At 33.2% G+C, this 27,003-nt stretch overlaps 1 protein-coding gene across 2 annotated transcripts; it reads left to right on the top strand.

The window, feature by feature from the left end:
- The first annotated feature begins 14,002 nt into the window (after positions 1 to 14,002).
- Positions 14,003 to 25,728, top strand: LOC120090929 (uncharacterized). Of its 2 annotated transcripts, XM_039048625.2 has the most exons (4): positions 14,003 to 14,320; positions 23,615 to 23,700; positions 24,549 to 24,904; positions 24,997 to 25,728. In XM_039048625.2, the coding sequence occupies exons 2-4, from the start codon at positions 23,691 to 23,693 to the stop codon at positions 25,546 to 25,548; spliced, it is 918 nt and encodes a 305-aa protein (XP_038904553.1). In that variant the 5' UTR covers positions 14,003 to 14,320; positions 23,615 to 23,690; the 3' UTR covers positions 25,549 to 25,728. The 2 variants fall into 2 exon arrangements, with proteins under 2 accessions (XP_038904553.1, XP_038904552.1); XM_039048624.2 differs by lacking the exon at positions 23,615 to 23,700 and having other exon boundaries at positions 14,004 to 14,320.
- Positions 25,729 to 27,003: the final 1,275 nt, after the last annotated feature.

Genomic DNA, 27,003 nt, shown 5'->3' with positions numbered 1-27,003 from the left:
ATTAAAAGTACAACATGCTTGAAAGAAAATAAAAATAGAAAAAATGTGTTTGGAAACTCTTATCTTTGAAGAACTGCTCTTTAAAAAGAATCTTTCAATCAAAAGGACGCTACCACGAAATTTTCACTGTAATCTCTGGGATAAGAATCTAGGAGTGTGTGGGCTCTGTGGATTTTTGGAAGAGGGAGTTTGAGAGATTGGGAGAAGAGAGGAGAAGGAGCGAGGATGTTTTCTCAAAAGTATTTATATATTGTGTTGGTTTATATAAAACACAAGAGGAAGAAGAAAAAAACCCCCACACACCTCCCCACTAAGACGTATTAGAGAGAAAATAGGGGATAGAGTTGCAACTCCCTCCCAAAATGATTTTTAAAAAATAAAATAAAATAATTTATTTTAATAAATGATTTACTATATATTTATATGATAACTATCTTATCATATAATATATATTAAACTATATGTTATATCAAATATAACATATATAACATATAGTTTCTATATTGTATCAAATACAATATAACCTATAGTTTCTATTCTCTCACCAACAATATTTAATATAAATCTCATTTACATTAAATTTAATAATATGAATCCAATTCACATAATTAATATTTGAATCATATTCAAATATTTATTTTCTCTCATATATACTCTATATTATAATGTATCAAATACATTATAGTAATCATATACAATTAGATTAAATTAATTATATCACATATAATTAATTCCTTCAATTAATTTGACTAATTTAAATTAATCTAAAAATTTATTCTTATTAATTCCCGGTGAGCTACAGAGGGGACCTCATGGACCTATAGCTTGTCTAACGATACGTGAATAATTAATTAAACTCCTTTAATTAAATTATTCACCATCCGTTAACTGTTGAGCACTCCACTAAAGACCGACAGCTGCACTCTTCGCACTACAAATATATTTCTATGTCCATTGGATATAACCAGTCAACAGTACAATGACCCTTAAAAAATTACTCATAAGTACAACTGGGCTAAAACTATCGTTTTGCCCCTATAGTTATATCTAACTCCTTAAGTACTACTGATCCCTCTAATGAACAATAAATCATAGTCCAACTATGACCAAACCCCTCTTGGGCCAGGAGAGGGTGTGGCGTCACATTGTTTAAGCCCCGGAATTAGTTCTTAAGGGAGTAATTTATCTACTTACCCCGACGTTGGGGAAGGAGTGGATTTCTTCTTATGTAGTTGTGTTCCTAACTCCATAATCAGACGAATCCCCAAAATAGTAGGCTTATCGAGTCGGTGATATGACCACTCTTACCCATCAAATCAAAGGACCGCCTTTATAGGCATGAGTTCACAACTCACTCAAGATTTAGGTCATGTTATCTATGGTCATCTTGGTAAAATGTAAGTCTTTATTATGAACGGAGTTATATAATGAGACTAGTCATTTCGTGGTTTGGTCTTATGCAAACTCCTTTGTATAGAATACCCCCACTCATATGTCTTCACATGAATGATCAAGATCAGATCACTTGTAGCACTTTACAACAATTATAACATCTCCAAAGTGAGTCATACTTGTAGTGTTACCAGGATAAGGTATCTAACCTTATCCATCTACTACAGACCATTTAGGCTATTACTTAATCATGATCCACCCGTATGTCTCTACATATATGTTTAAGCTATAAGATAACCTTGGATATTAGTTTATCAGTTTGTGGATTTAATGCAACTAAATGTCAAATAAAACATCACATATTTTATTAGATAAATAAGATGTTTGTACAATACAATTACAAACTATAGGACCCACGAGATTTATGGCATCAACCCCAACAACTTGAATTTCTAGGTTCCATATTGAGGAAACTTAAGACTTAATCAACGCACCGTTCTTCTGAATATATTCCTTTAGAAGCATCTCTAGTGATGACGATGCATTAGTACTTGACACATGGTTATGATTATAATGAGTAAAATTTTGATATGGTGGTGGCCTTGGTTGTGTTGATTGAATCCAGGTGGATGCCCTTTGTGTTCTTATTACTGATGTACATTTTTATGTCCAGACTGTTCTTGATTTCCTCCCTAAGAAAATTTGGGATGATTCTTCCAACCAGGATTATATTACTACACAAGTTGTTATGAATGGAGAAAACAATCTGAGGGTCATACAGGCAGACTTCAATAGAGTGAGGTTCTCTATATTGTACACAACTTACCGCTGCAACCTGAGTCATGACGTTAAGTTGAGCAACATTATTGTTCAAAGCAGCTTGATCTATGATCATGGTCTGTAGAAGGGAAGTGACGGTAGCCATCTGGGTGGCTAACGAGCTCACCACATCTAACTGCATGATCGCTTTTTCCATTTGACTTCTATCAGCATTCCGATTTTCGTATCCATCATCCACCCAATTATTAGTATTTCTAGAAATCCTATACAAGATCGCCTTAGCCTTGGTGTAAGTATTATCCATAAGGATTCCTGCAGCAGAGGCATTAGCCACCGATTGCGAAGTTGTATTCAACTTGTTATAAAAAGTCTCCATCAGTATGCAGTCAAGGATGCTAATGTGCGGGCAGTTACGAACAGATGCCTAAATCTGACTCACGCAACACTTAAAGTTTCTGTGTCTGTTCATTTAAAATTCACGATGTTCTGTCATCTCCTTGCATTAACGGTTGGAGGGAATAACTTCTTCATAAATCATTCAATTAGTTGGTCCCAAGACATAATCTCATCTGGCACCAAGGAATAGACCCATTTCTTGGCCTCATCACAAAGAGTGTAAGGGAAAAAAGAGAGCTTGATTCCTTCTAGTGTTACATCAGAATTAGAGAATGTATTACACATAAACAAAGCTTGTTAGGTGGGCATGAAGATCTTCACCCTGCATTCTTCTGAACTACCCTGCAGTTTGAATCATCTGAAGCATAATTGGCTTAATCTCGAACCTCGCATTCTCTTTGATGGTTGGCCACATAATACCAGGTGAAAAATCATATAGATTCGAGGTTGCATAGTTTCTCATGGGAATCTTGCGGTTTGAGGCCAAAAAAATAAGATCCTACTGACCTTGCCTAAATAATTCGTTTCCTCCGACCTGGTTATTATGGTTGTTGTTGTGAGTCATATTCCTTCTTCTTCTATTTCTTCTTTGTCAGCGACAAAAAGTTCTCTTAATCTCAGGGTCAATATTGAATTCAGGTTCAATACTCGTACTCATATACTGTTTGTCGTTTAAGCTAGCAATACATCTAAAATCAAAAGGATGCCTACAAAAACACAAAACCAAACAATCAATTAATCCCCAACAACGGCGTCAAAAACTTGTTGCTTTTTGAAATATAGTTTTTTTGAACTTACTGTGATTATGTGATTTGGTGTACACTTAAGCTCAATGGACAATGCACTAACTAAATATGTGCTAATGTATGCAACTATGCGCTTCTATTACAAGTTTTCTTGTGACTTGCCAAGTATAACAAGGTCACAATTTTCTTGGAATGATCTAAGGTCGAACATGGAGAATTTATAACTGAAAGATTTTCACGATAATATGTTTTACGAAGAAACTATGATAAAAGGAGAAATCATGCGATAAAGACTATGTTATGTCTATATAAAGAAACTAAGAACAAATAGAAACTATATCTGAGAATGTTGGGATAATCAGTAGCTTTTAACGTGTGTGAAAATGAATAGAGAAGACAGGGTTCGGGGAAGCCAATATCAAGTCCCTAAGTTGACATCAAGAGTAATCCAGGACTGCATCATCCATTCATCGCATACCTCTTGGTGGCCAGCCACATTTATCATATCTCTATGACGCATGAATGATGTTGCGTTAGTCATAAGGTTATTTCTATCTCTAGAACCACCTCTTACTTTGTTTAGTGAGTACTACTGATTCCTCCAATGAACAAATAGTTTATAGTCTAACTATAAATAAATACCTCTTGGGCCAGTGAGAGGTTGAGGCCTCAATGTTCAAGACCTCGAATCAGCTATTAAGGGAGAAATTTATCTATTTTTCCTAAGGACTGAAATGGGTGAATTCCATCTTGTGTAGGTGTGTTCCTAACTCCCTACTCGCACAAATCCCTAAAATGGTAGGTTTGTTGAGTTGACTAACAAGACCACTCTCACCCATGCAAATCAGAGAATTGTCTTCATAAACAGGAGTTCATAACTCGCTCAAGATTAAGGTCAAGTCACCTATAGTTATCCTAGTGAAATGTAAGTCTCTTCTAGTAATGGTGTTATATAGAGAAACTATTCAGTTCGTAGTCCAGTCTTATACAAACTCTTTATATAGAATACCCCCGCTCACATGTCTCTACATGAAAGATCAGGATCTGATCATTTGTAACACTTTACAATAATTGTAATGTCTACAAAACGGGCCATATTCATAGTGTCACAAAGATAAAGTACCCAACCTTATCCATTTACCACAGATCATTTACGTTATCACTTAAACATGATTCACATGTATGTATGCACATACATGTTTAATTTTTGTGAAATAACCTTGCATCTTAGTTTATTGGATTGAATTAATGAAGTCCAAACTTTAATAAAATATCTTTATTTTATTAGATATTTGATTTGTATTTACAAACTACAAGACATATGAGATTTAGGATATTAACTCAAACACTTCTGATTTATAAGTCCATAAGGTCCACTTCCTAGCTCGTAAAGGGAATTGAGGTAACTATGTCTTGAATTGAGTTTGAAATGTTCAAATTCATTTAGGAAAATAATATAATGATAATGATACATTATAATATAAAGTTTATATTTTATTTAAATTTTATAATATAAATTTAATTTTGGATATGATTCTAAATTAATTTATGGGAGAATTAAATATTCAAAGGAGTTCAAATATTAATTTAATGTGAATTGGATTCATATTAAAACTATAGGTTAAAATTAATGTGTATTTGATGCACATTAAAACTATAAGTTATGAGAGAAATACAATCGAATATGATTCGAATGTAGGCTAAATTAAATATTTGATATTCAAATTGATATTTATTTAATTAGAGAATTAAATAATTCTTTAATTTAATTTAATTTAATTTAGTTAAATTAATTGAATTAAAACTATGAGTTATGTGAGAGATGTTTCATTTAAATATGATTTAAATGAAATCATTAATTAAATAAGATATTATTAATTAATCAAATTAATTAAAAAGATAACTCCCACGTAGGGGAGTTGTCTTGAATTGTGGATTCTTCTAATTTGAACATTTCTCATACCAAGTTTTATTCCTTCTTTCTTTCTAACACTTAGTCAATCACTGCTTATATTCAATTGCTTCAATAGTTATATGCTTAGAAAGAAGACACATGACATTTTTTAATTTGTTATTTTTTTGTCAACAAATTTTTATTTAAGAACACAATGATTCTTACTTAGCCTTAAATTTAATAAATTTGATTTTCATTGGGATGACGTGACACATTATGATTTGTAAAAATTTTCCATTTAAGAGTGGTGTCTCAACACTATTGCCAATACCCATTGTTTACTTTTTTTAGAGGTAGGAATCAAATTGAAAATAATGAAAATCTAATAAAAAAAAAGTCCTCTTGCTAATATATCTGTATTTTGGGAAGGGTTTAAACTTTTGAGATGGTATATATAATTGGTGCCTTTAATAAAATATGGCATAACTATTTTTTCCTTAAAAAACATTTTTGGTCTCTAAACTTTTATGAAAGTAACAATTTAGTCTCTGAACTTTAGTTTGTAACGATTTAGTCTCTATACTTTCAATATTGTAACAATTTAGTCCTTGAACTATAGTATGTAACAATTTGGTCATTGTGCTTTCAACTTCGTAATAATTTAGTCCCTAACGTATTAAAAAATAATCAAAATTAGATGTCAAACTTTATTATTTTGTGATGTAGACTTTATATTATATAAAAATATTGAGTCTCTAACTTGTTTATCAACATATTTATAAAAAAAATTTCATTAAATCTAATTTCAAGAACTCAAAACAAGCTTGAAACAAGCTTAAATCTAATTTCAGGGAATCAAAACAAGTTTACTAATCTATGATAAGGAATAAATCATTACAAATTTTAAAGTACAAGAACTAAACTGGTACATACTAAAGTTCAGAAACTAAATTGTTACAAAATTGAAAGTGAAGGAAATCGGAACTCGAAGATTCCCATGAGCAGCGGAACAAGACTATTCCAAATTACAATCATGAATTAACATATTTACAGTCGCCTTCAAAACAAACGGTTATACAAATATTTCCAGAAATTACAGCATGAACAATACAAATGCATAAAGAGACAAACTCTACGCACATCGGCAGAAACATCTCCACGCTCCGTTGCGCACGAACGTTGGAACAATAGCAGCCTCGAATGTCCGATCTACACGATCGCAACACCGCAGAAACATAGCACGAACACTTCGTGCTCGTCTTCAATGGTCTCCTCAGTCACGAACAACTCCGCAACACGAACGACCTCCATAGCACACGAACGGCCTCCATAAAACCTCAACAGTGTTGAGTTGCTATCTTGGTATTCTCGACGTGAGAATCCAGAGGGTGGGCTTTGTTCGGACTTGGTATGAGGCAGACGAACAGAGGAAACAATGATCGCATACACGACTGGGCAAGTGGGAGATGGTTGAGACCTATCGTATAGGTCGATGCCCAATCTTTTAGCCTATCGTTTAGCTCGGTCTGTTGCCTATAGACTCTACACAATCGTTTACCTTGGGCCAGCGATCGTCTAGCAAAGCTATGCGACCGTTTAGTAAATACTGCATGATCGTTTAGCTCGCACCTGCACGACCGTTTAGCTCACCCAGCCGTCGTTTAGTAAATCCGTATTTACTTGATGAATTTCGCGAGTTTCTTTGTGTGGAGAGAAAACTCAAAAAACTTTTTCATATGTTTATCAAAAACTTCTTTTCAAAATAGGAAACCACTTTCCTTTTAAACTCATGGTTACCATGATCCGATAATCACCCACTACTTTGGTTATTTAAAAGAAAAAGAATTAATTGTCTAATAATTAATATTATTATAAACATAAATGATAACCAACTTATCATACTATATTTAAAACCTATAGTTTTAATATTTCATCTCATGAAACATATAAACCATAGTTCGTTTTCTATTCCATGGTACTTAATGTAAATCTCATTTACATCAATCCTCCACTAGATGTATCTCATATATCAAACCGATTATATCATATATAATCAAAATACCTCTTGTCAATTTGAACATTTCAAATCAACACCAAGAACTGATCCTCAACAGAATCTAAGCTACCAAGGGGACCTCATGGACCTGTAGCTTCAAAGCTCCAATGGTACATGAATAACTGACTAAACTCTTTAGTTACGGGAACCACCATCTGTTAACTGCCAGGCACTCCACAAAAGACCGACAGTTGAACTCTCCTTACTACAAATATATTATGTGTCCATCTTAACTAATCAGCAATGCGACAACCCTTCACAGATCGCTCGTAAGTATAGTTTGGCCAATAACCGTTATGCCCTTGTAGTTACATCTGTTTTCTTAAGTATCACTGATCCCTCCAATGAACATAAGTCATAGTCCTACTACGACTGAGTTTTCTCTTCTAAATAGAAGCTGTGGCCACTATGTTCAAGCCCCGGAATCAGCCCTTAAGGGAGCAATCTCTCTACTTATCCCTACTTTGGGAAAGAAGTGAATTCCATCTTGTGGATTGAGTTCCAAGCTCCCAAATCAGACAAGTCCCCAAAAAGGCAGGCATGTTGAGTTGACAATCTGACCACTCTCACCCATACTAATCAAAGGACCGCCCTCAAAAGTAGGAGTTCCCAAAACACTCAGGATTGAGGTCGTGTCACCTATGGTCGTTTGGGTGAGATGCAAGTCTCTAGTATCAACGGCGTTATATATAGAGTCTAGTCATCTCATGGTCCAGGTCTTATACAAACTCTTTGTATAGGACACCCCCGCTCCACGTCTCCACATGAATGGTCAGGATCTACCATCTGTAGTAATTTAGAACACTTGAAAACCTCTACAAAGTGGGTCGTATCTGTAGTGTCACCAGGATCAGGTATCCCACCTTAATCCTTATACTACAGACCGATTAAGGTTATCACTTAAGGCATGATCCAATTGTATATCACATATACATGCTTAAGTTCACATAAGATAACCAAGGAGCTTTGTTTATTAGATATGAGTAAATGCTAGAATTAAATAATACTTATTTTATTCATTGAATAATGTGTATCTTTACAAAACAACGAGACTCCGGGAGAATTAGGATACCAATCCCAACAGAAAGTACATGGACTAAATCGTTATAAACCACAGTTTAGGGACTAAATTGTTATGAAAGTTTAGGGATTAAATTGTTACTTTTATGAAAGTTTATGGACTAAAAGTGATTTTTAACCTTTTTTTCTTTCTTAACAATTGTACGGTGGAGGATCGGACATTATTTCTGAAGGATTGTATCAGCAACAACGGAAGCAACAAAGATCATTTAAGCACTATAATTCATTAATTTTGGCAAAATATAAAGCATGCTTTTGCAGAAAACAAGTGAGTTTTATGACATACCTTTGTAGAACCTCTTCAAAGCTCGATCTTTAGCTGCAGTCTTCTCTGAATCTTGTTGCAAACGACCTCAAGATCTTCCCCACTATTCTCTTGGTGCTCTAGATTGAGTAGTGGGACTCAAAACAAGCTTGAATCAAGGGATGATGGAGAATTGCTTACAGCAGCAATCTTATTGAAGAACACTTTCTTCAGCACGAATTTTCTCTAAAATTCTCTCTTGATTGCATGCCCAAAATTCACTCCAAACTCTTCAATATATTGCAGGCCATCATGCAAGGAAGAGAGTTGCATGAGTTGCAGCTCATGCTTGGAGTAACACAAGGCAACGGTGATGGATTTTGTGTGAGCAAGTAGAAGATGGATAATGAGATATCTCTATATTCCATTTTTGCATGGCATTTTCCAAATTTCAATTTTATCTCAAAATCAAAACTTGATATTTAAAAACCATTTTGATTTTAAAACTGAAAAATTTTATAAAATTAATTACATAAATTAATTTTTAAATAAAACTTAATTAATTTAATCAAATATTAAATTAATTTTTACACACATCCATCTTTATATATGTAAATCATATTTAAATATAAATTCTCCTATTTTGTTTAATTCTCAAATTAAACACGTAATTATATCTCATAAATTCTCTAAATTCTAATTTGAACGTTTCAAATTAATTTATCACGCTATTTTAGAGCTAGTCCAATTACGAGCTAGTAAGGGGACCTCGCGGACCTACAGATCATGGGCTCCAACGATCCGATTAATTGGCTAAACTCATTAAACCAAATTAATCCTCATTCATTAACTAATGGGTCACTCCACTAAAGCCCATAGTTGCACTCCCCTCATTGTAGATATATTATGTCCACATGATTTAACCATAATCAGCAAGTCGACTCTTCACAGGTTGTTCGTAATAACGGCTAGGTCAAATATCTGTTTTACCCCCAAGATTACGTTTTATTCCTCAAGTTCCTACTGATCCTCTAATGAACAATTGGTTTGTGATCCAATCACTAAACCAAACTCTCTCAGCCCAGTGAGAGGGTGAGACCCCTTGTTCAAGACTTGGATTCTGTACTTGAGAGAACAACCTTTCTCCTATCCCTAAATCGGGTAGGCGTAAACTCCGTCTTGCACCCTATGTCCCCAACTATCTATTAGGTCTTACCCCCTGAAATGGGAGGCTTATTGAGCCGACACTATTGCCAACTCTCACCTATGCAAATATAAGGATAATCTCGAATAAACAGGAGTTTATAGTTAGCTCAAGATTAAGATCGAGTTACCTAGATCATTTAAGTGAAATAGTCAGTCTTATACATTTTAAAGTAAGAGTGACTTATTTTTTGGTTCGATCTTAGGCAAACTCATTGCATAGGATGCCCCCACTCCTCACATGCCATAACATGTATGAATTAGGATCACTTCGTATGTAGCACTTTACAACTCTTTGTAACAACTACAGAGTAGACTTCATCCAATAGTGTTACCAAAATAAGGTACCCAACCTTATTCATGTACTATAGATCATTTTGACTATTTACTCGAACTTGATCAACTCTTATGTCCACATAAAGTTCAAGTACTCATGTAATAGTCATGGGTCTTAGTTTATTGGATTTAGACTTTCATACAATTTATAAAATCAATAATAAGTTTATTAATTATAGAAAATGTTTATCATTTTACAAACTGCAAGTTTTAGGACATAAAACCCAACAATTTCAACTTTTAAAATTACACATATAATTGGTGCCTGTATCCATTGTGTTTGAAAAATTGTCAAAAATAGCATTCCAAGTTTTCACCTTTCACAAATGACATCTTTTTTTGCCAACTGTTTTAATGGCTCATTTTAGAGCATCTTAGCCAAATCAATATTGAGACCATAACAAAATTCTAACTTCTTTAAATGCTACATCCAAATCATTGATTTTTTTGGACTTTCTTGAAAAGAACTCCACTCTTACATAATCTTTTCCAAATATGTATATAAATCGTTTTCAAATTCATATTCCTAATCCAATTCCCCAATTCAATCTTTGATTCACCCAATTTACTTCATTTGATTAGATTTGAATGTACATTGAGATAGAAAATTTGAAAAAAAACATTACATATATAATATTTAGAAAGATTATGTCAGATTTGGTGATACAGTCAGAAAGAAAATTATTACACATAATATTTTGATAATACTCCTTAAGATTGGAAGATATAAACTTCATCCTGTTCATCAAGATTTAATCGAGAAAGCAAAAAAAAAGGTTGATGGTTTGGATGTGAGATTTTTTTAAACAAAATATGAGAGCAAAGTGAAATCAGAAGGTGCATTAGGATATCTCAACTAGATTGACACATTCTTAATATCCCATTATACTTCGAGTCTTGAAGTGATACATTTATTCAAAAGAGAAGAAGGTTTGATATGTACAATGAGAGCTACAGATCAATTCAAACAAAAGAGAAAGCATAAAAAGACTTGAGGTAAATCTTCCAGTTAAGTACTATACTAGAGACATCATAATTATAAAAAGGGATGGATTTAGTACTCAAAATGGGCGATCAATGTGAAGAAACTTTGACTCAAATACCTCAGTTTTTTGTTTGTTTATAACTAACTTTGTAAATGGTCAGCTGGTATACTCTATAAATACTACTGATTTTAAATTTAAAAAGAGAGTTATCATCATTTTTCTTAGTTTTCTGTAAACAACAAAATTTGTACGCAATCTTCATCAATAAAAGAATTTAGATCTTCTCGTGGATGTAGGTAATCTTGCCAAACCACTTAAACACTGTGTCTCCATCTTCTTGTCTTATCTTTCTTGTTCATACAAGTATTTTCTTTACTGCAAATCGCACGCCATTCATTTAATTTTCAAATCACATAGAATAATCAGATTATCAAGTCAATCGTGCATCGATTCTTTGCTATCGAGTAGCTCCGAGTACCACCACTATTAATGTGCCAAGCAAAATGGTAAATAACTTGACTTTGTAGTTTGGTAATATGGAACCATGGGGATTTTGAGCTTTTATGGCTCCAGATATTTGGAATGTAGCCTAGCAAGCTTTATATTTGGCATCAAATAAACTTCTTCCATAAGCCATCTTTTTCAGTTAAATAGTTTTGATTTATTAAGCAGGGCTATGTTTGCCATCTTGATCTTTTTCTATGCCGAGACCATCTTTATCTTTAGGTGAAGTAACAATATCCGATCTGAGAAATGTAGATTACCACATTTCTCAGCACCTTCCTACGGAAAGTCTCTCATTAACTTTACAAAAGGATATCGGTGTAAGGAAGGTAGATAAATAGTACGTGTGGATGTGATATTTCAAGAGGTTAAATTTTTGTTTTACTTTTGGTATCGATCCTGATCGAGAGGTACCAATAATAATAATTATTATTTAACCAATTTGATTGAAATTAAATTTGAGAGACTAAAATTAAGATTTATTAAAGTATAAGGATTAAGATTGAATAATCAAAATAGAAGGACCAAAATGATATTTTAACTTACTATTACTACTATTATTGTTGTTGTTATTATATAGGGGCAATTGTACATTTACAATTTTTTTTTTTTTTTTCAAAACTAGGTGTGTATCTTCACTTTTTTAGTTTTGAAAAAATGGCAAAAGAAAAAAAAAAAAACTCAACACAACCCACTAAAAATGGTAAATTGTAAAAATTAGTCTTGAATTTTAAACCTACAGTAGTAAGCGTGCTACTAATGAATTTAATATATCAATTAACTGATATACTTAAAATGATTTCTGTGCTACTAATGAATTTAATATATCAATTAACTGATATACTTAAAATGATTTCTATGAGCAATATTCAGTATACTTCATTTTAGATATATCAGTTAGTATATCAAATGATATACATAATTTGAAGCAGAGTAGTAATATATTGGTGCTATATTAAGTAATACACTATCTAACAGAGAAAAAATAATACAAAAGGGATAAAATAGTGTAGCAATTATCCATGTGTGAGAAAAACTAAAATAAGTGATAACAATTTTGATAACATAAGTTTAAATTAATTTTAACATGTTTGCTAATTGATGTTTGATTAGCACAATTATGTATTTGAAATTTTATTGTGTTGATACCAATGCTGGTTAGTTGATGTACTTGGTTGGTATGTTTGCTAATTGGTATATAATACACTCATGTCTTACTTCAAATTTTTACTGATTGATGCCTGATATACTCACGTTTTATATCTGATATATTTTTGATACACTTCAAATATCATGTTTATAAAATGAAACATGCATGTTTTACTTGCAAATAAGTTAGTGATTGAATGTTTATTTTTGTTATATATACTACTAATACACTTTGAATGTTAATTGACTTATATTTACTTAAAAATATTTACTATTTGATATCTGAAACACTTATATCTTATATATGATGTATTGCTGATACACACTTGAATATCCTAGTTATAAAGAGAAACATATGATTTACTTTAAAATAATTAATGTACTAATTAGAAGCTGATTATTGTTAGATATATTGATGATACAATTGAAATGTTGATTGTTAAAGATATCTACTAATACACTCTTGTTTTACTTCAAGTAGTTAACATTGATGTATGATACACTCATTTTTATATAAAACAAAACATGCATTCTTTACTTGATATGTTACTGATTGAATGTTAATTGTTGTTAAATTTATTGTCAATACACTTGACATGTCATTTTTTGTTTAAAACTTGATTTAGAACCCAAAAAATATATCAATTCATCAAAACCTAAATAAGAGAAAAACAACTCAACAATAGAACATTAAAACGAAATACAAAGATCTCCTAAAATCGAAAAAAAATCAAAACTTAAAAAGAAATCAAACAAACATAAAATACAATACATTGTGAAGATGAAAAATTGACATAAAATAAAACTGCAACAAAATATATACACGATGAATGTATTAGAATCATGTCAAAGGAAAAAAATTGATGATTGAGAAAGAAGAAATAAGTTTAAAATTTGAAAATACATGCACGAGAGAAAATTCAAATATTGTTATTTAGGTATATCAATTAAGTTTTTTTAATGAGTATATAGGTGTATCAATTAATTGATATACCTAAAATGATGTATATCGATACATAACTGCTACTATCCAGAGTTAGAAGTTGGAGAAAAAAATAGGAATCAAAACACCACTAACTAAAAAGGATAAAATTGTCAAATATATTTAATGAAAATGAAAAGTTGGATTTTTTTTTTTTTTTGGTCATATCTACAATTTAAGAAACTGTAAGACACCTTGCTTTTTTACATTCTTATCTTTATCACCCATTATGATTTCCCTTAAAGCGTGTGATTTGTGGAGTTAAAAAAGGAAAAACAGCTTCTTCAAAACCAAAATTTTAGGATTCATTTTGTAACTAATTGAATTGTTAGGTAACGAATCGAGTTTTTTTCCCCTTACTTTTCGTTTTTGGGTTAATAGATTCTAAAAACGTTTTAGAATTCTAAAGAATTTTCAAAAACGAAAAAGAAAAAAGTATTTGGAAAAAAACGCATTTTCGTTTTCAGAAAACACTCACTTTTCAAAACCCTAAATCCTCATGCCTCTGGAAACCAACGAAGAAAGAAGTCCTGAAGATCCATCGATCGACCTCGCTCCTCCTGCTACTCAAGGTTTTTATTTCTTTTTTATTTTTTTAACTTTACTTTCTTCTTATTTTGAAATATGCTTCAATCATTTGAAACTAATTGGCATTGCTCAAATTCTATAGTATATAGCCTCAATTTCTTCATATGTGATCTATTTTATATGTTCAAAATTTCTCTATTTAATTTAGAGTATTCTCTAGAAGAACACGAATGTTATTGGCGAATAGTGAAGTTTATTCTTCAAATGAAGATAGAAAAAGGGAAGAAATGTCTCATGGTTTCTTAGTTGGAGCACAATTTGAATTTGGTCAAGCACTTGGTGAAGAATGTCTCATAGTTTCTTAGTTGTTTGTTTTGGTTAAAATGGATGGACTTTACTTGCCGTTACGAATCCAACATTTCAGTACATCAACTCATGTACACTCTGTTATAAATAGTTCAAATTAGATCTTCATGTTTTTGTGATGAAAATAGAAAACTACGGAGAGAGAACTTATCTGACAGTGTAACTTTTTGCATTTTTTTCTTCAAGAATAGACTAATATCCCTTGTACACAGTGGCCGCAGGCTAAGGCCGAACCACTAAATTCCTGTGTTCTTCTCTTCTCCTTCAATCTCTCCTACTCTCTATTAGTTTGAATTTTTTCTCTGAATTTCATTCTTCTTCCTTCGTTTCTGATTGTTCTCTTTCACCTGGGCAAAACTTCATGCAATTAGTCTTTAACTTCAACAGACTCATGGCATCTCACAAGTGTTTTGGTAAATCTTTTACATGTCGTCAGTTCTATAACAGTGGTATTAGAGCCCTAAACCAATCAAGAAACCAGTTCTTGATTCATAAGAATTGGTGTAGCAAGGTTTGAAATAGATAAGTTTGATGGAAAATCAAACTTTGGGTTATGGAAATCCAAGATTAAAGCAATGTTGGGACAATAAAAGGCCATAAAGGCACTCCAAAGACCCAACCAAGCTTCCAAACAACATGACAGTAGAAGAAAAGGAAGCCCGGGAATCAGCAGCCTATGGAACTCTGACTTCAGTGACAATGTACTCAGATAAGTTATTGAAGAAATGTCTTTCAAAATATGAAACAAGTTTAATGAGCTGTATGTGTCCAAAAGACTTGTTAAACAAGATGTTTCTTAAGAGAGATTTTTCACATACAAAATGGATTCAACAAAGAGTATTTCTGAAAATTTTGATGACTTCAAGAAGATTACTACTGAATTCAAGAATCTTGGAGAGAAACTAGGGGATGAAAATGATGCTTTCATTCTCTTAAACTCATTTCAAAAAAGCTATAAGGAAGTGAAGACTGCCTTAAATATGACAAAGAATCCATCAAACCAATGCTATTATCTAAGAACCAAAGAGATGGAACTTCAGTCCTTAACAAAGAAAGTTAGAATGGGGAGGGTCTGGTTGCTAAAGGCAAATCTAAGCCCAAGCATCAACATAGTGAAGAGAAGGGAAAATCCAAGCCTAAATGCACCTACTTCCACAAGGATGGTCATTAGAAGAAGGATTGTCGGTTCCTTATAAGAAAACAAAATGGGAAACTCAAGAAATCTAAAGAAGTTGAACCAACAGTAAGAGCAGGTGAGAATTCCTTTTCCTTCTTTGATGCACTGGCCTAAGAAGCACGGATACGGATATGAGACACGGATATGACACGACATTACACGGCGACACGCCATTTTTTTTTTTAAATTTAGGACACGGACACGCCAAGGACACATTTATTAAAACATACATTTTTAACATATATATATTTTTTAAACAAGGAGGAAATTTAAAGTTAATGAGTTTAATTATTTCTATGCTTAAAAAATCAATTCGATGTATTTCGCTCTCAAATTTTATTATTTTTGCCATAAATGTGTTGACTATAATATATGTAAGAAGAGTTTGATGCATGTCTACCAAATGTTGGTCCAATTTTGGTTTTGTACAACTAGTGTCTAACATATCTATTGCATTAACAAGTTTTTGATATGTGTCCAACAAGTGTCAGAGTGTTGGAGTGTTCGACACGTGTCGGACATGGATACGCTAGCCAAATTAAAGTGTGCACTGACTATAATTAAGAAATGTGAAGAAGAGAGTGATTGTCAAGAATGGGTTTTGGATTCTTATTGCTCCCACCACATGACACCTAATAAAGGGTGGTTCTACACTTATAGGGAATGGAATGGAGGCCTAGTCTACATGGCAATCATAATTCTTGTCAAATTGTTGGAATTGGTTCAGTCACATTAGAATTTGAAGATGACACCATTACACTTCTTAGAAATGTTAGACATGTTCTAACATTGAAAAGAAATCTGATCTCCCTAGGTATGCTTGACTCCTAAGAAGCACAAACACAAATACAATTACTGGATACGGATACGACACGATACGACGATACACCAATATCTAAAAAATTAAGATACAGATACGTTAAAGATATGTTATTTTATATATAATAATAAAAATAATAATAATGTCCAATTAATTGTTATAATACTTATTTTAAGTTAGATTAAAATAGATTCAAGAAGAGAGCGAAAACTTGAAGAAAAAAATCCAGTAACGTCGACTGATGGTTGAGCGACTTAGAGTAGACTGTAGGAAAGGAGCAGAAGATGAAGATTGAAAAATGAAGTTGAGGATGAAGGGGGAGTGTGAATCTGTAAGACCCCTGGTTTGGATTATGTGGGGATAATTAGTGAAATATTAGTATGGGTATTAGAAGGGGAAAATTAGTAAATAGTTAGTACGTAGGTTAGGTATTTTTACTATAAATAGAAGGAGAAGGGTTGGAGAAAGGCATGAAGAATTTTGTGGGAATTTTCTTTGGGGGAATTGAAGGAGAGAGTAGTCCTCTTGAAAGGCTATGATATATTGTAGTTTCATTATTGATATTGCAATATAAATCTATCTTTTACAATTCTTATTTGTTTGTGTTCTTGAGAATTTCCTTGTTAGGTAGTATCCTAACAAATTGGTATCAGAGCCATTCTTTCTTGGGAGTGTTGTTTCTGCTATGGATCGTAGTCAAAGGCTAGTATTAGTGTTATTGGAGATACAAGAAGAAGTGACAACATCGCAACAAAGGCTCCTTGAATCTCTGCAAAGAGATAAAGAAAGAGAGGAGAAAAGACTAGCAACCATGCAAGTGGAGAAAGAAAGCCTTATTCGAAAACTATCTGATCGAGTTCAAAAAGTGGCTGGAACACGTCGATCGTACCCAAGACTGCAGATGAGAAAGCAAGGGAGATCCAGTTGGCAAGGTAAGGAAGGGAGAAGCAAGGAAAATCCATCGGTGAACACCGAATCGGGAAGGCAACCAAGGGGCGACGATGGTGGAGGAGAACAATTTCAAAGGCAACCAAGGAGAGGAGGTAAGGATTAGGGAATTTGGTGGAACAAAGTTGATAGAAAAATCAGGGGGAAGATGAAGCTAAAGTTGAAGAGGAACAGAGACAAGATAATAATAACAAAAAGGAAGAATCGAGCGAGGTGGAGAAAGAATTCACCGATTATCGAGTGGTGCAGCAGTGTGTAGAGAAGCAAGCTCGAACGACATCAAATGAAAACGCACAAAATAGATGTAAAAAGAAGCGAAACAAACGGCATATGGAAAGGAAAGAAAGATGGGGAAGGCTGTTTGGGAATCTGTAGGAGTGTGACAACAACATTCAAATGAGTTGGAAGGGCAACTGGTTTGTTGAAAGTAGGATTCTCAGAGGAGAGTCCTCGACCATTGATGAAGAAATTTTGGTTAAAAAGCCACAAGGTCCGAGAGAGAAGAAGAGGAAGGCGTAGTGAAGACCAATATTGGAGGCAATGGTGTGGGTGGCTTGAGATGATGAATAAACAACAAGGAAAAGCAAAGTTGCGAACGAAGGATTGGATAAGACGGTGTGGGCGAATTCGGAGACCGACCAGTAGCTAAGACGGTGTGGGCGAATTCGGAGACCGACCAGTAGCTAAGACGGTGTGGGATCCAAAAGTAAAGAGAACGGCGGTTGAAGCCAATAACGAAAGAGAAAGTGGCTGACGTTGGGTGCGATCGGGTTGTTAATGACAGAGGAAGTTGTGAAGAAGGAGGAAGAAGATGAGCCAGGGCGTGATAGATGGGGACCACTTGGGAAGAGGGATAGGAAACTAGCAGAGACGAAAGTGGGAGGAAAACGAAAAATTTAACCCTAATGCCATCCACATGTCAATCGGTTGGAGGGTAGAGGAATGGAATCAAGATCTTAATGATTTTGGATTAATGGGACTAAAAATGAATACGGAAGATGTCCACCTGTGGCCCAAAGAGGAAAGCGGGGTGTTATTAATTTGGCATCCAAATAGGGGGCTGAAATTCCATAATGGGCCAATTATGAGTGAATGGGTTATCAAGGGGTTGCAGAATTAGGGTTTAACGGGCTGCATCTAAATATGGGAAGTATAGTCTATCACGGTCAACGGAGAAGATGGGGGCCTATGTGGGTGCTACCTCAATTTAAACCCAAAACCCGAACCACCATGGCAAAGAGGCTGACGGAGAAACGACGGCTGAATGGAACTTTGGCGAGCGAAGATGGTGGGGGGAACGAGGAGATGGGAGGTGCTGAAATTTGCAGAGGAAGACGAACGACCATGGAAGGAGAAGAAGAATCACACTAAGGGTGGACCATTTGCGGGACAAATTGGAGAGGTTGTTCGACGGTGACGGAAAACTAGGTGTACATGCAGCAACCGACAGACATGATAATTGGAGGAAGATGGATGGCTTAGCGAAGATGGAGACTGAGTTCCTTGAAACGACTGTAGAAGATGTGCAGATAGAGACGAAAAAGATAGCGACAACGGTGGAAGGTTGGGATAAGTTTAGTGATCAAAGGGAGCCAATGACGTGTCAAAAGCTGGTAGGGTGGAGTTAATGAATGACAACTAAAACTAACCCTAATTACGTGGGTTATACACCTGCGAGTTGGCTGTGTTTAAAAGAAGTTTTGGAGGCCCAATTCCATGTTACTATGCCAATCGAGTATTTTGAGAAAAGAGGTGAGAGAAAACATGTGTTTGGGGCCATGGAATGGACAAGGTGGCAGCATACTTTTGGGCTTTGATAATGGGCTGGAGTGGTTTGAATATCCTTGATATTTGTATGGAAGAAGGTATATAGATTCAACATCCGGACTCGGTTTTGGGGCAACAAACTGATTGTGTGCCTAGCCCATTAGAGAAGGAGGGTTTCAAATTTAAACCAAGGATATGCAAATGGTGGGTGAGAAGAGGGAGATTCAAGAATATTGGGCCACTTAATGGGCTGAACCTCCTATCACTTTTGAGGGCTGAAAAGAAGGCTGATGATTCTTAAACCATATATATATATATATATATATAGTTGTGCAATTTTCTGATCATGTTTGTAAGCACACCTTGAAGACAAGGTGTCTTCGAAGGGTGGATTTTTTAAGACTCCTAGTTAGGATTATGTGGGGATAATTAGTGAAATATTAGTATGGGTACTAGAAGGGGCAAATTAGTAAATAGTTAGTAAGTGGGGTTAAGTATTTTTACTATAAATAAAAGGAGAAGGGTTGGAAGAAGGCATGAAGAATTTTGTGGGAATTTCCTTTGGGGAAATGAAGGAGAGAGTAGCCCTCTCGAAAGGTTATGGTATATTGTAGTTTCATTATTGATATTGCAATATAAATCTATCTTTTACAGTTATTTGTTTTTGTGTTCTTCAGAAATTCCTTGTTAGGCGGTATCCTAATAGAATCTTGATTTAGATAGTGAGAGAGAAGAGAAGAATGAAGATTTAATTACGTTTTGGGTTTTTTACTTTTTACTTTTTACGTCTTTATCATTTTTAATTTAGTTTGTCTTGGATTCTCTCGATTTAAGTGCACTTTTATGTTTGGGAGTGATTTTAAAATGGTTAAAATCACTTTTGTCATTTTCAAAATCACCATGAAACATGTTAAATCCTTCAAAACTAATTTTGATAATATGAAAATTGCATTTAAAAGTGTAAAATTTAAAACTAAATTAATTTTGAGTAATTAAAAGTTTATTTTTGAGTGATTTTTTTTTTAAAAAAAATGATTTTGATGATTTTAAAATCACTCCAAAACATGCACTTAAATAAAATGGGTTGTGTGTTGGGCTTAAATTTGAAAAGAAAAAAAAAGACCCAACGTATCCCCTTCACGTACCTAGAAGCAGATACGCGTGTCTGAAAATTTAAAAAAAAAAAATCAGATACTTCAAATCACGTATTAGACACGTATTTGGACGTATCCGTATCTAATACACATCTGATATCGATTCTATGCACAATTAGAAGTATCTGTGCTTCCTAGCTCGACTCTATAGGTTGCCATTACGAGGGACAAGGAGGTAAATTTCATGTATTGAAAGATTCAAAGATTATTAGAGGTAAATTTCATGTATTGATAGATTCAAAGATTATTCTAATTGGAGAGAAAAGGAATGGGGCGTATGTGATCAGGAATGTTCAAAAGTCACAGCCCTTATGGTTTTAGACGGTACCTTGACTAAAAGAGATCTATGACACGAAAGATTGTCTCATATCAGTTCTAAAGGTCTTCAAGGTCTCTCCAAACAAGGCATTCTTCGAAGGTATGGCAGGGCAAAAAACGAAGTTTTCAACACTCCCAGCACAGAGCCATAGAGATTTTGGCTTATGTTCATTTAGATCTCTGGGGCCAGCTCAAATCCCATCGCTCAGTGGTTCGCAGTATTTCCTAACTATTGATGATGTTTATTCTAGTAAGAGCTAGATTTTTAGTTTTAAAACAAAAGACCAAGTGTTTGGAGGTTTAAAGAATGGAAAAACTATGTTGAAAAGCAAGCATCTAAGTTAGTAAAATGCCTTAGAACAGCTAACGGGCTTGAGCTTTGCAGCGATGAATTCAGTCAATTTTGTAAAACGGAGGGTATTATGGGGCGCAGAACTGTCAGGCACACACTCCCAACAAAATAGCATGGCTGAAAGGTTAAATAGAGCCATAATGGAAAGGATAAGGTGTAAATTCTTAGATGCAATGCTTCTGGAAGAGTATTGGGCAGAAGCAGCCTTTTATACTGTATATACCCTCAACAGATGCCCTTATCACTCAATTGACCTTTTAACACTAGAAGAAAAGCGGTCTGTTAAGGCCCCTAAACTTGATCATCTAAAGTTGTTTGGTTGTGTGAGTTATGTACATCATAACCAAAGGAAACTCAAGTCAAGAGCAATGAAATGTATATTTGTTTGTTTCACTGAAGGAGTGAAGGGCTACGGGCTATGGCTTCCAATAGAAAAGAAATGCATCAACAGTAGGAATGTTACATTTAGAGAAGAAGAGATGTTTATGTTTCAAGAAGCTAATTTGGATTCTAATCTACAGAAGGCTTAATTGAGGTGGAGCATTCTTCTGAACCAAGTTCAAGCAACCCTCTTCATGACATGGACCCTAACTCTACTGAATTATCAAAACCAGTGGATGAAGAGAGTTCAGACACTGAGCATTCAAACTACAGGATTACTCTATTGCCAGAGATAGGCAAAGGAGCAGATTCATCCACCTACTAGGTATACAGATACTAATTTTGTATCTTGTATTCTAAGTGTTGAAGCCTAAGTAAATGACTTAGAACCTTCAAATTTTAATCAAGCAGTTAGTGGTCCTAATGCGAGAGAGTGGATAACTGCTATGAACGAAGAAATGGAGTCCTTAGTGAAAAATGACACCTCGTTTCTAAAGCCTCAACCAAAAGGTTATAAGCCCATTGCCTCTAAATGGGTTTATAAAATAAAGGAAGGCATTCCAGGCATTCCAGGCATTCAACAACCTAGGTTCAAAGTAAGACTTGGACAAAGGGGTTTACCCAAAAAGAAGGAATTGATTATAACGGAAATTTTCCCCGGTGGTCAAACAAACCTCTTCTATCTCTAGTCGTCCAAAATGACTTGGAATTGGATCAGCTAGATGTGAAGACTACTTTCCTACATGGACATTTAAATGAAACTATTTATATGGTGCAACCTCGAGGGTATGTTTAGAAGGGAAAGGAAAACCTATTTTGTCTACTCCAAATGTCAATATATGGCCTTAACAGTCTCCACGCTGCTGGTATCAAAGGTTTAATGACTATGTAACTAAGATTGGCTTCATTAGAAGCTCATTTGATAGTTATGTCTATGTGAAATCTCATTCTTTTAAAGAAAAGGTCCCTATGGCTCAACATTTCAAACTCTCATATCAGAATTGTCTTAATCAAAATCTTCTCCTTCAATCTCTCCTACTCTCTCTTAGTTTGAATTTGTGCTCTGAATTTCCTCCTTCCTTCGTTTCTGATTGTTCTCATTCACCTGGGCAAAACTTCATGCAATTAGTTTTTGACTTCAACAGACTCGTGGCATCTCACAAAGTGTTTTGGAAAATCTTTTACGCATGGTCAGTTTTGTAACAGCTTTCTTTGATCTTGCATGGAACATCATTATTATTTTATGAAATTTACCGATGATGAACTTAGACCAAAGTGAATATAGTTCATCGGTACTTGACATGTATGATATATTATATCTCTCTTGATGTTAGAGATTTAAATCTTCACTCTTATTTGTTGTACGAGAAAAAAAAAAAAAACTTAGATCTATGGAGATTTAGAATGATTTTGATTAAAGATGCTTTTTTCTTCATTAGCATAAAGAGCCAATAAGAATAAATCCCAACACCATGGTTTTTTAAGTATATTTACCACTTTTCCTATAAAACCTTTTTAGTACTTCAAAATACAAATTAAGTTTCTTATAGAGGTAGGTCAAGAAAACTTCAACCTTAATTTTCGTGGAAAGTTTTGAAGGAGACTAGGAAAAAGAGTATTATTGATAAAGTAAAGGGACCTTGGATTCTGATATTCAAGAACATGGCCCTGAAAGTTGGAGGGACTGTTCCTACTAATTCAGGTTTATATTTGTAAGGCCCCTTGTATAGAAATAGTAGGACTATTAGGAGAATATTGGTATTGGTATTAGTAAGGGGTATAAGAGTAATTAGAAAGGAAGTTAGTTAGTGAATATGACTATAAATAGGAGTGGGAGTGGTAGGAGTGTGAAGAATTTGGTGGGAATTTCCATTTGGGAATTTGGGAGAGATTAGCCCTCTCGAAAGGCTAGGGTTTATCTCGTTAGTTTGTGAGTTTATAGCATATTTCAATACATTTTCCTATATTTCTATAATTGAATTGTCCTTTAGTTTTTCTATATCTTTTAGTACCGTTCTTGTTAGGAGGGTTACTAACAAATTGGTATTAGAGCAGGTAATCCTTCAATGTTTGTTGCATTGATTCCAAGATCTCAAACACCTCCTGTAGCCTATCACACATACAAATTGGTATGAGAGCAGGTAATCCTTCAATGTTTGTTGCATTGATTCCAAGATCTCAAACACCTCCTGTAGCCTATCACACATTGTATCTGAATTTATAGCGATATGCCCAGAACGAATAGGCTCTGATACCAATTTGTTAGTAACCCTCCTAACAAGAACGGTACTAAAAGATTTAGAACAATTCAATTATAGAAATATAGGAAAATGTATTGAAATATGCTATAAACTCACAAACTAACAAGATAAACCCTAGCCTTTCGAGAGGGCTAGTCTCTCCCAAATTCCCAAATGGAAATTCCCACCAAATTCTTCACACTCCTACCACTCCCACTCCTATTTATAGCCATATTCACTAACTAACTTCCTTTCTAATTACTCTTATACCCTTTACTAATACCAATATTCTCCTAATAGTCCTACTATTTCTATGTAAGGGGCCTTACAATATTCTATTCAATTATTTCTCAACAATCTTTGGAATGGACATTACTATCAAATTTTCAAATGAAATCTTAATTTCTTTTTCCAGTGTTAGTAATTGAAATTATTATGTTTTCTTCCTTCGAAACTTGTTTGCGGAAAGAGTGGTTTAGTGGCTTAATGAGTTCTCCCCACTTTTCATTTTTTTTTTTTTTTAATTTCATGAGTACAGAGTAGGGTAGAGATTTGAACTACAGACCTTTTAATTGCTCACATATTGTATGTTAGTTGAGCTATACTCACTTTAGCATGTTGAGAATCAAAAATAATTTTTACTGGTGAACTTTTAGAATTATACTAACGTGGTGCTGCTGTAAACTATTTATGTTCCTTTATGCAACCCATTTATATAGATTATATTAAAGTAGGATTTTTATTTTCAGGATTTATGAAGACCAATTGTATTGAAGATGTTACTCAAATTGATGCATCAAAATTCGATGGGCCTTGGTCTTTTAAAAATGAGTCAATTTTTATTGATTTGATGGAAGAAGAAGTTGCGAAAGGAAATCGCCCAACTACAACTTTTACTAAAACTAGTTGGACTTATATAAAAGAACAACTATATGTTAGAACAGGATATGCTTATACACATGAACAATTGAAAAATAAGTATAACAGTCTTAGACATCGTTATAAAGAATTCAAAAGGTTGCTGGGTGATATTAATGGAAAAGGTTGGGATCCTGTATTGGGAACTATTACTTTAGAAGAGGAGCAGTGGACTAATCTCATTAAGGTACTTTTTCAATTACTATTGTTAATCTTTGTCATTATTCTAGATAAAATTATTTTACTAAGATTGAGGGATAAGTTGGTAAATTTTTGTAGGTTAACAAGAAAGTTAAGAAGTTCAAAAAGAGTGGATGTCCACATTACGATAAATTGATGAGAATATATGGAGATACAGTTGCAGCAGAATTCCATGCTCTTCCATCATCAAAACTTTCCTCAGATTCTGAATATGATAATAAAACTGAAAGCGATTCTCCCATGTTCAATGAAGGTTATGGAAATAATAGAGATGAAAATCATGGTCAAAGTAGCATGAGCAAGAAATCTAAAAGAAAGAGAGAAGTCATAAATGATATAATGTCATCTTTCAAAGAAGCTTATATTGAGAATTTAAAGAGGAGAAATGATTTACTTGAAGGAAGACCTCTCGGTTTTTCATCAGTTGACGTCAACGAGACTTCGTCAATAGCAAGAGATTATGGTGATGAAGACTTGAACAAATGCTTCAAAATTTTAAATAGCATGGTTGATATCGATGATAAAGCCTATACAAAAATATTGAAACAATTGGTTGCTGACACTACTTGGAGAAAAGCATTTCTGTGCATTCCTGAATCAAGAAGAAAAGGATTTATTAACAACTTTTAATTAATTAATTAGAATGTTGATGATTTTTACATGTTAGGGGGAAAAAAACTTTTCCTTCTTTCCTTTAACTACTTGATACATGGTTTTTGGATTTTCTAATTTGTGTTAGAAAGACTTGGTCTTTTTTCTTCTTTCTTTCTTTTACCAGTTATATAATATTTTTGGATATGATTAAAACAATTGTGCTCTCATGATGAATGATGACATTTATTTGTTGAGGCCGCTTATGTTTTGATAACGATGAAATATATTTGTGAGGTTTGATCTCCATCTCAATAAAGAAAAATAATTGATATCTTATGGTCTGTTTGATAACGTTCTTGTTTCTTGTTTCTTATTTAGAATTTATAATTTTCTAAGAAACTGACTTGGTTGATAATCATTCTTGTTTCTTGATCCTAAAATTTGAGAAACATACCTAAAAATAGGGCTAAAATTGAAAACCTATTTGTTTCATTTCTATTTTATTTAAAGTTGTTTCTTACTTGTATCAAAGTGCAAACTTGACTAGTTAGTGGTTGACCAAAACAATCCTTTAGCTTCATGGTCTTGGTATCAAATTTCAGGTGAGATTTTTTTGTTCTATTTTATTTTTCTTTCTTTCTTTTATATTTTCTTTCTCTATATTTTTCTATATTTCTTTTATAATTCTTTCTTTCTTTTATTTATATTTATTATTTTTTTATACTATATGTTAATTTAATTTTGAATTTTGTATTTTTAAATATTTAGATTTATATATTATTTTGATTTTCAATATTATAAATATTTTTTGAATATTGAATTTTAAATTTTGCAAAATACATTTTTATATATTATTTTAAATTTATTATTATTTTTTATTTTTCTTACATATGAAACCGGTTATAATCTTACAATATATAAATTTTGTTTACTAAGATATTCATAAAGGTTCATCTTAATATTTTTATAACCACGACATTTATATAATAGTATAATTAAGTTAGACTTGAGTTTATGTCATTTAAAATTTAAAACAAATGACTTAAATGAGAAATAATATTGTAAATCAAATTTTAGTAATGTATGAATAATAGAAACAATTGTATTATTGTTTTTATTTTTACATTGTAACTTATATGTATTTGATAATATAAATATTCGATAATTATTTTTCTATTTTAATGCATGCTATATATATATTTTTTATTTTATATAATTAGATTATATTTAAAATTTAAAACATGGAGAAAAAAAATGTAAGGAAAAAAAATACAAAAAAGTGAAACAAGAAATAGTTATCAAATAAGTTTTTGTTCTTGTTTTTTTTTTCAAGAAACAGGAAACAAAAATACTTATCAAATATATTACTGTTTTTTGTTAAAAAAAAAAAGAAGAAACGGGAAACAAGAAACAAGGAACGGAAAATAGGAAACGAAAACTTTATCAAATGGGCTTTTAGTGTCAATCTATGATTATGTGTAACAAAATTAA

Source organism: Benincasa hispida, chromosome 11, assembly GCF_027475165.1.
Source record: "Benincasa hispida cultivar pf3 chromosome 11, pf3_genome.v1.1, whole genome shotgun sequence".
NCBI lineage: Eukaryota > Viridiplantae > Streptophyta > Magnoliopsida > Cucurbitales > Cucurbitaceae > Benincasa > Benincasa hispida.
The sequence above is the reverse complement of the archived record's forward strand: the minus strand, read 5'-3'. Positions and strand labels throughout refer to the sequence as shown.

Excerpts from the sequence above, each read along its gene's own strand:
- LOC120090929 (XM_039048624.2), top strand. The coding sequence starts at position 14,248 with ATGCCTCTGGAAACCAACGAAGAAAGAAGTCCTGAAGATCCATCGATC. Across the intron at positions 14,321-24,548 it reads CGCTCCTCCTGCTACTCAAG|GATTTATGAAGACCAATTGT; the intron begins GTTTTTATTTCT and ends TTTTATTTTCAG. Across the intron at positions 24,905-24,996 it reads AGTGGACTAATCTCATTAAG|GTTAACAAGAAAGTTAAGAA; the intron begins GTACTTTTTCAA and ends AAATTTTTGTAG.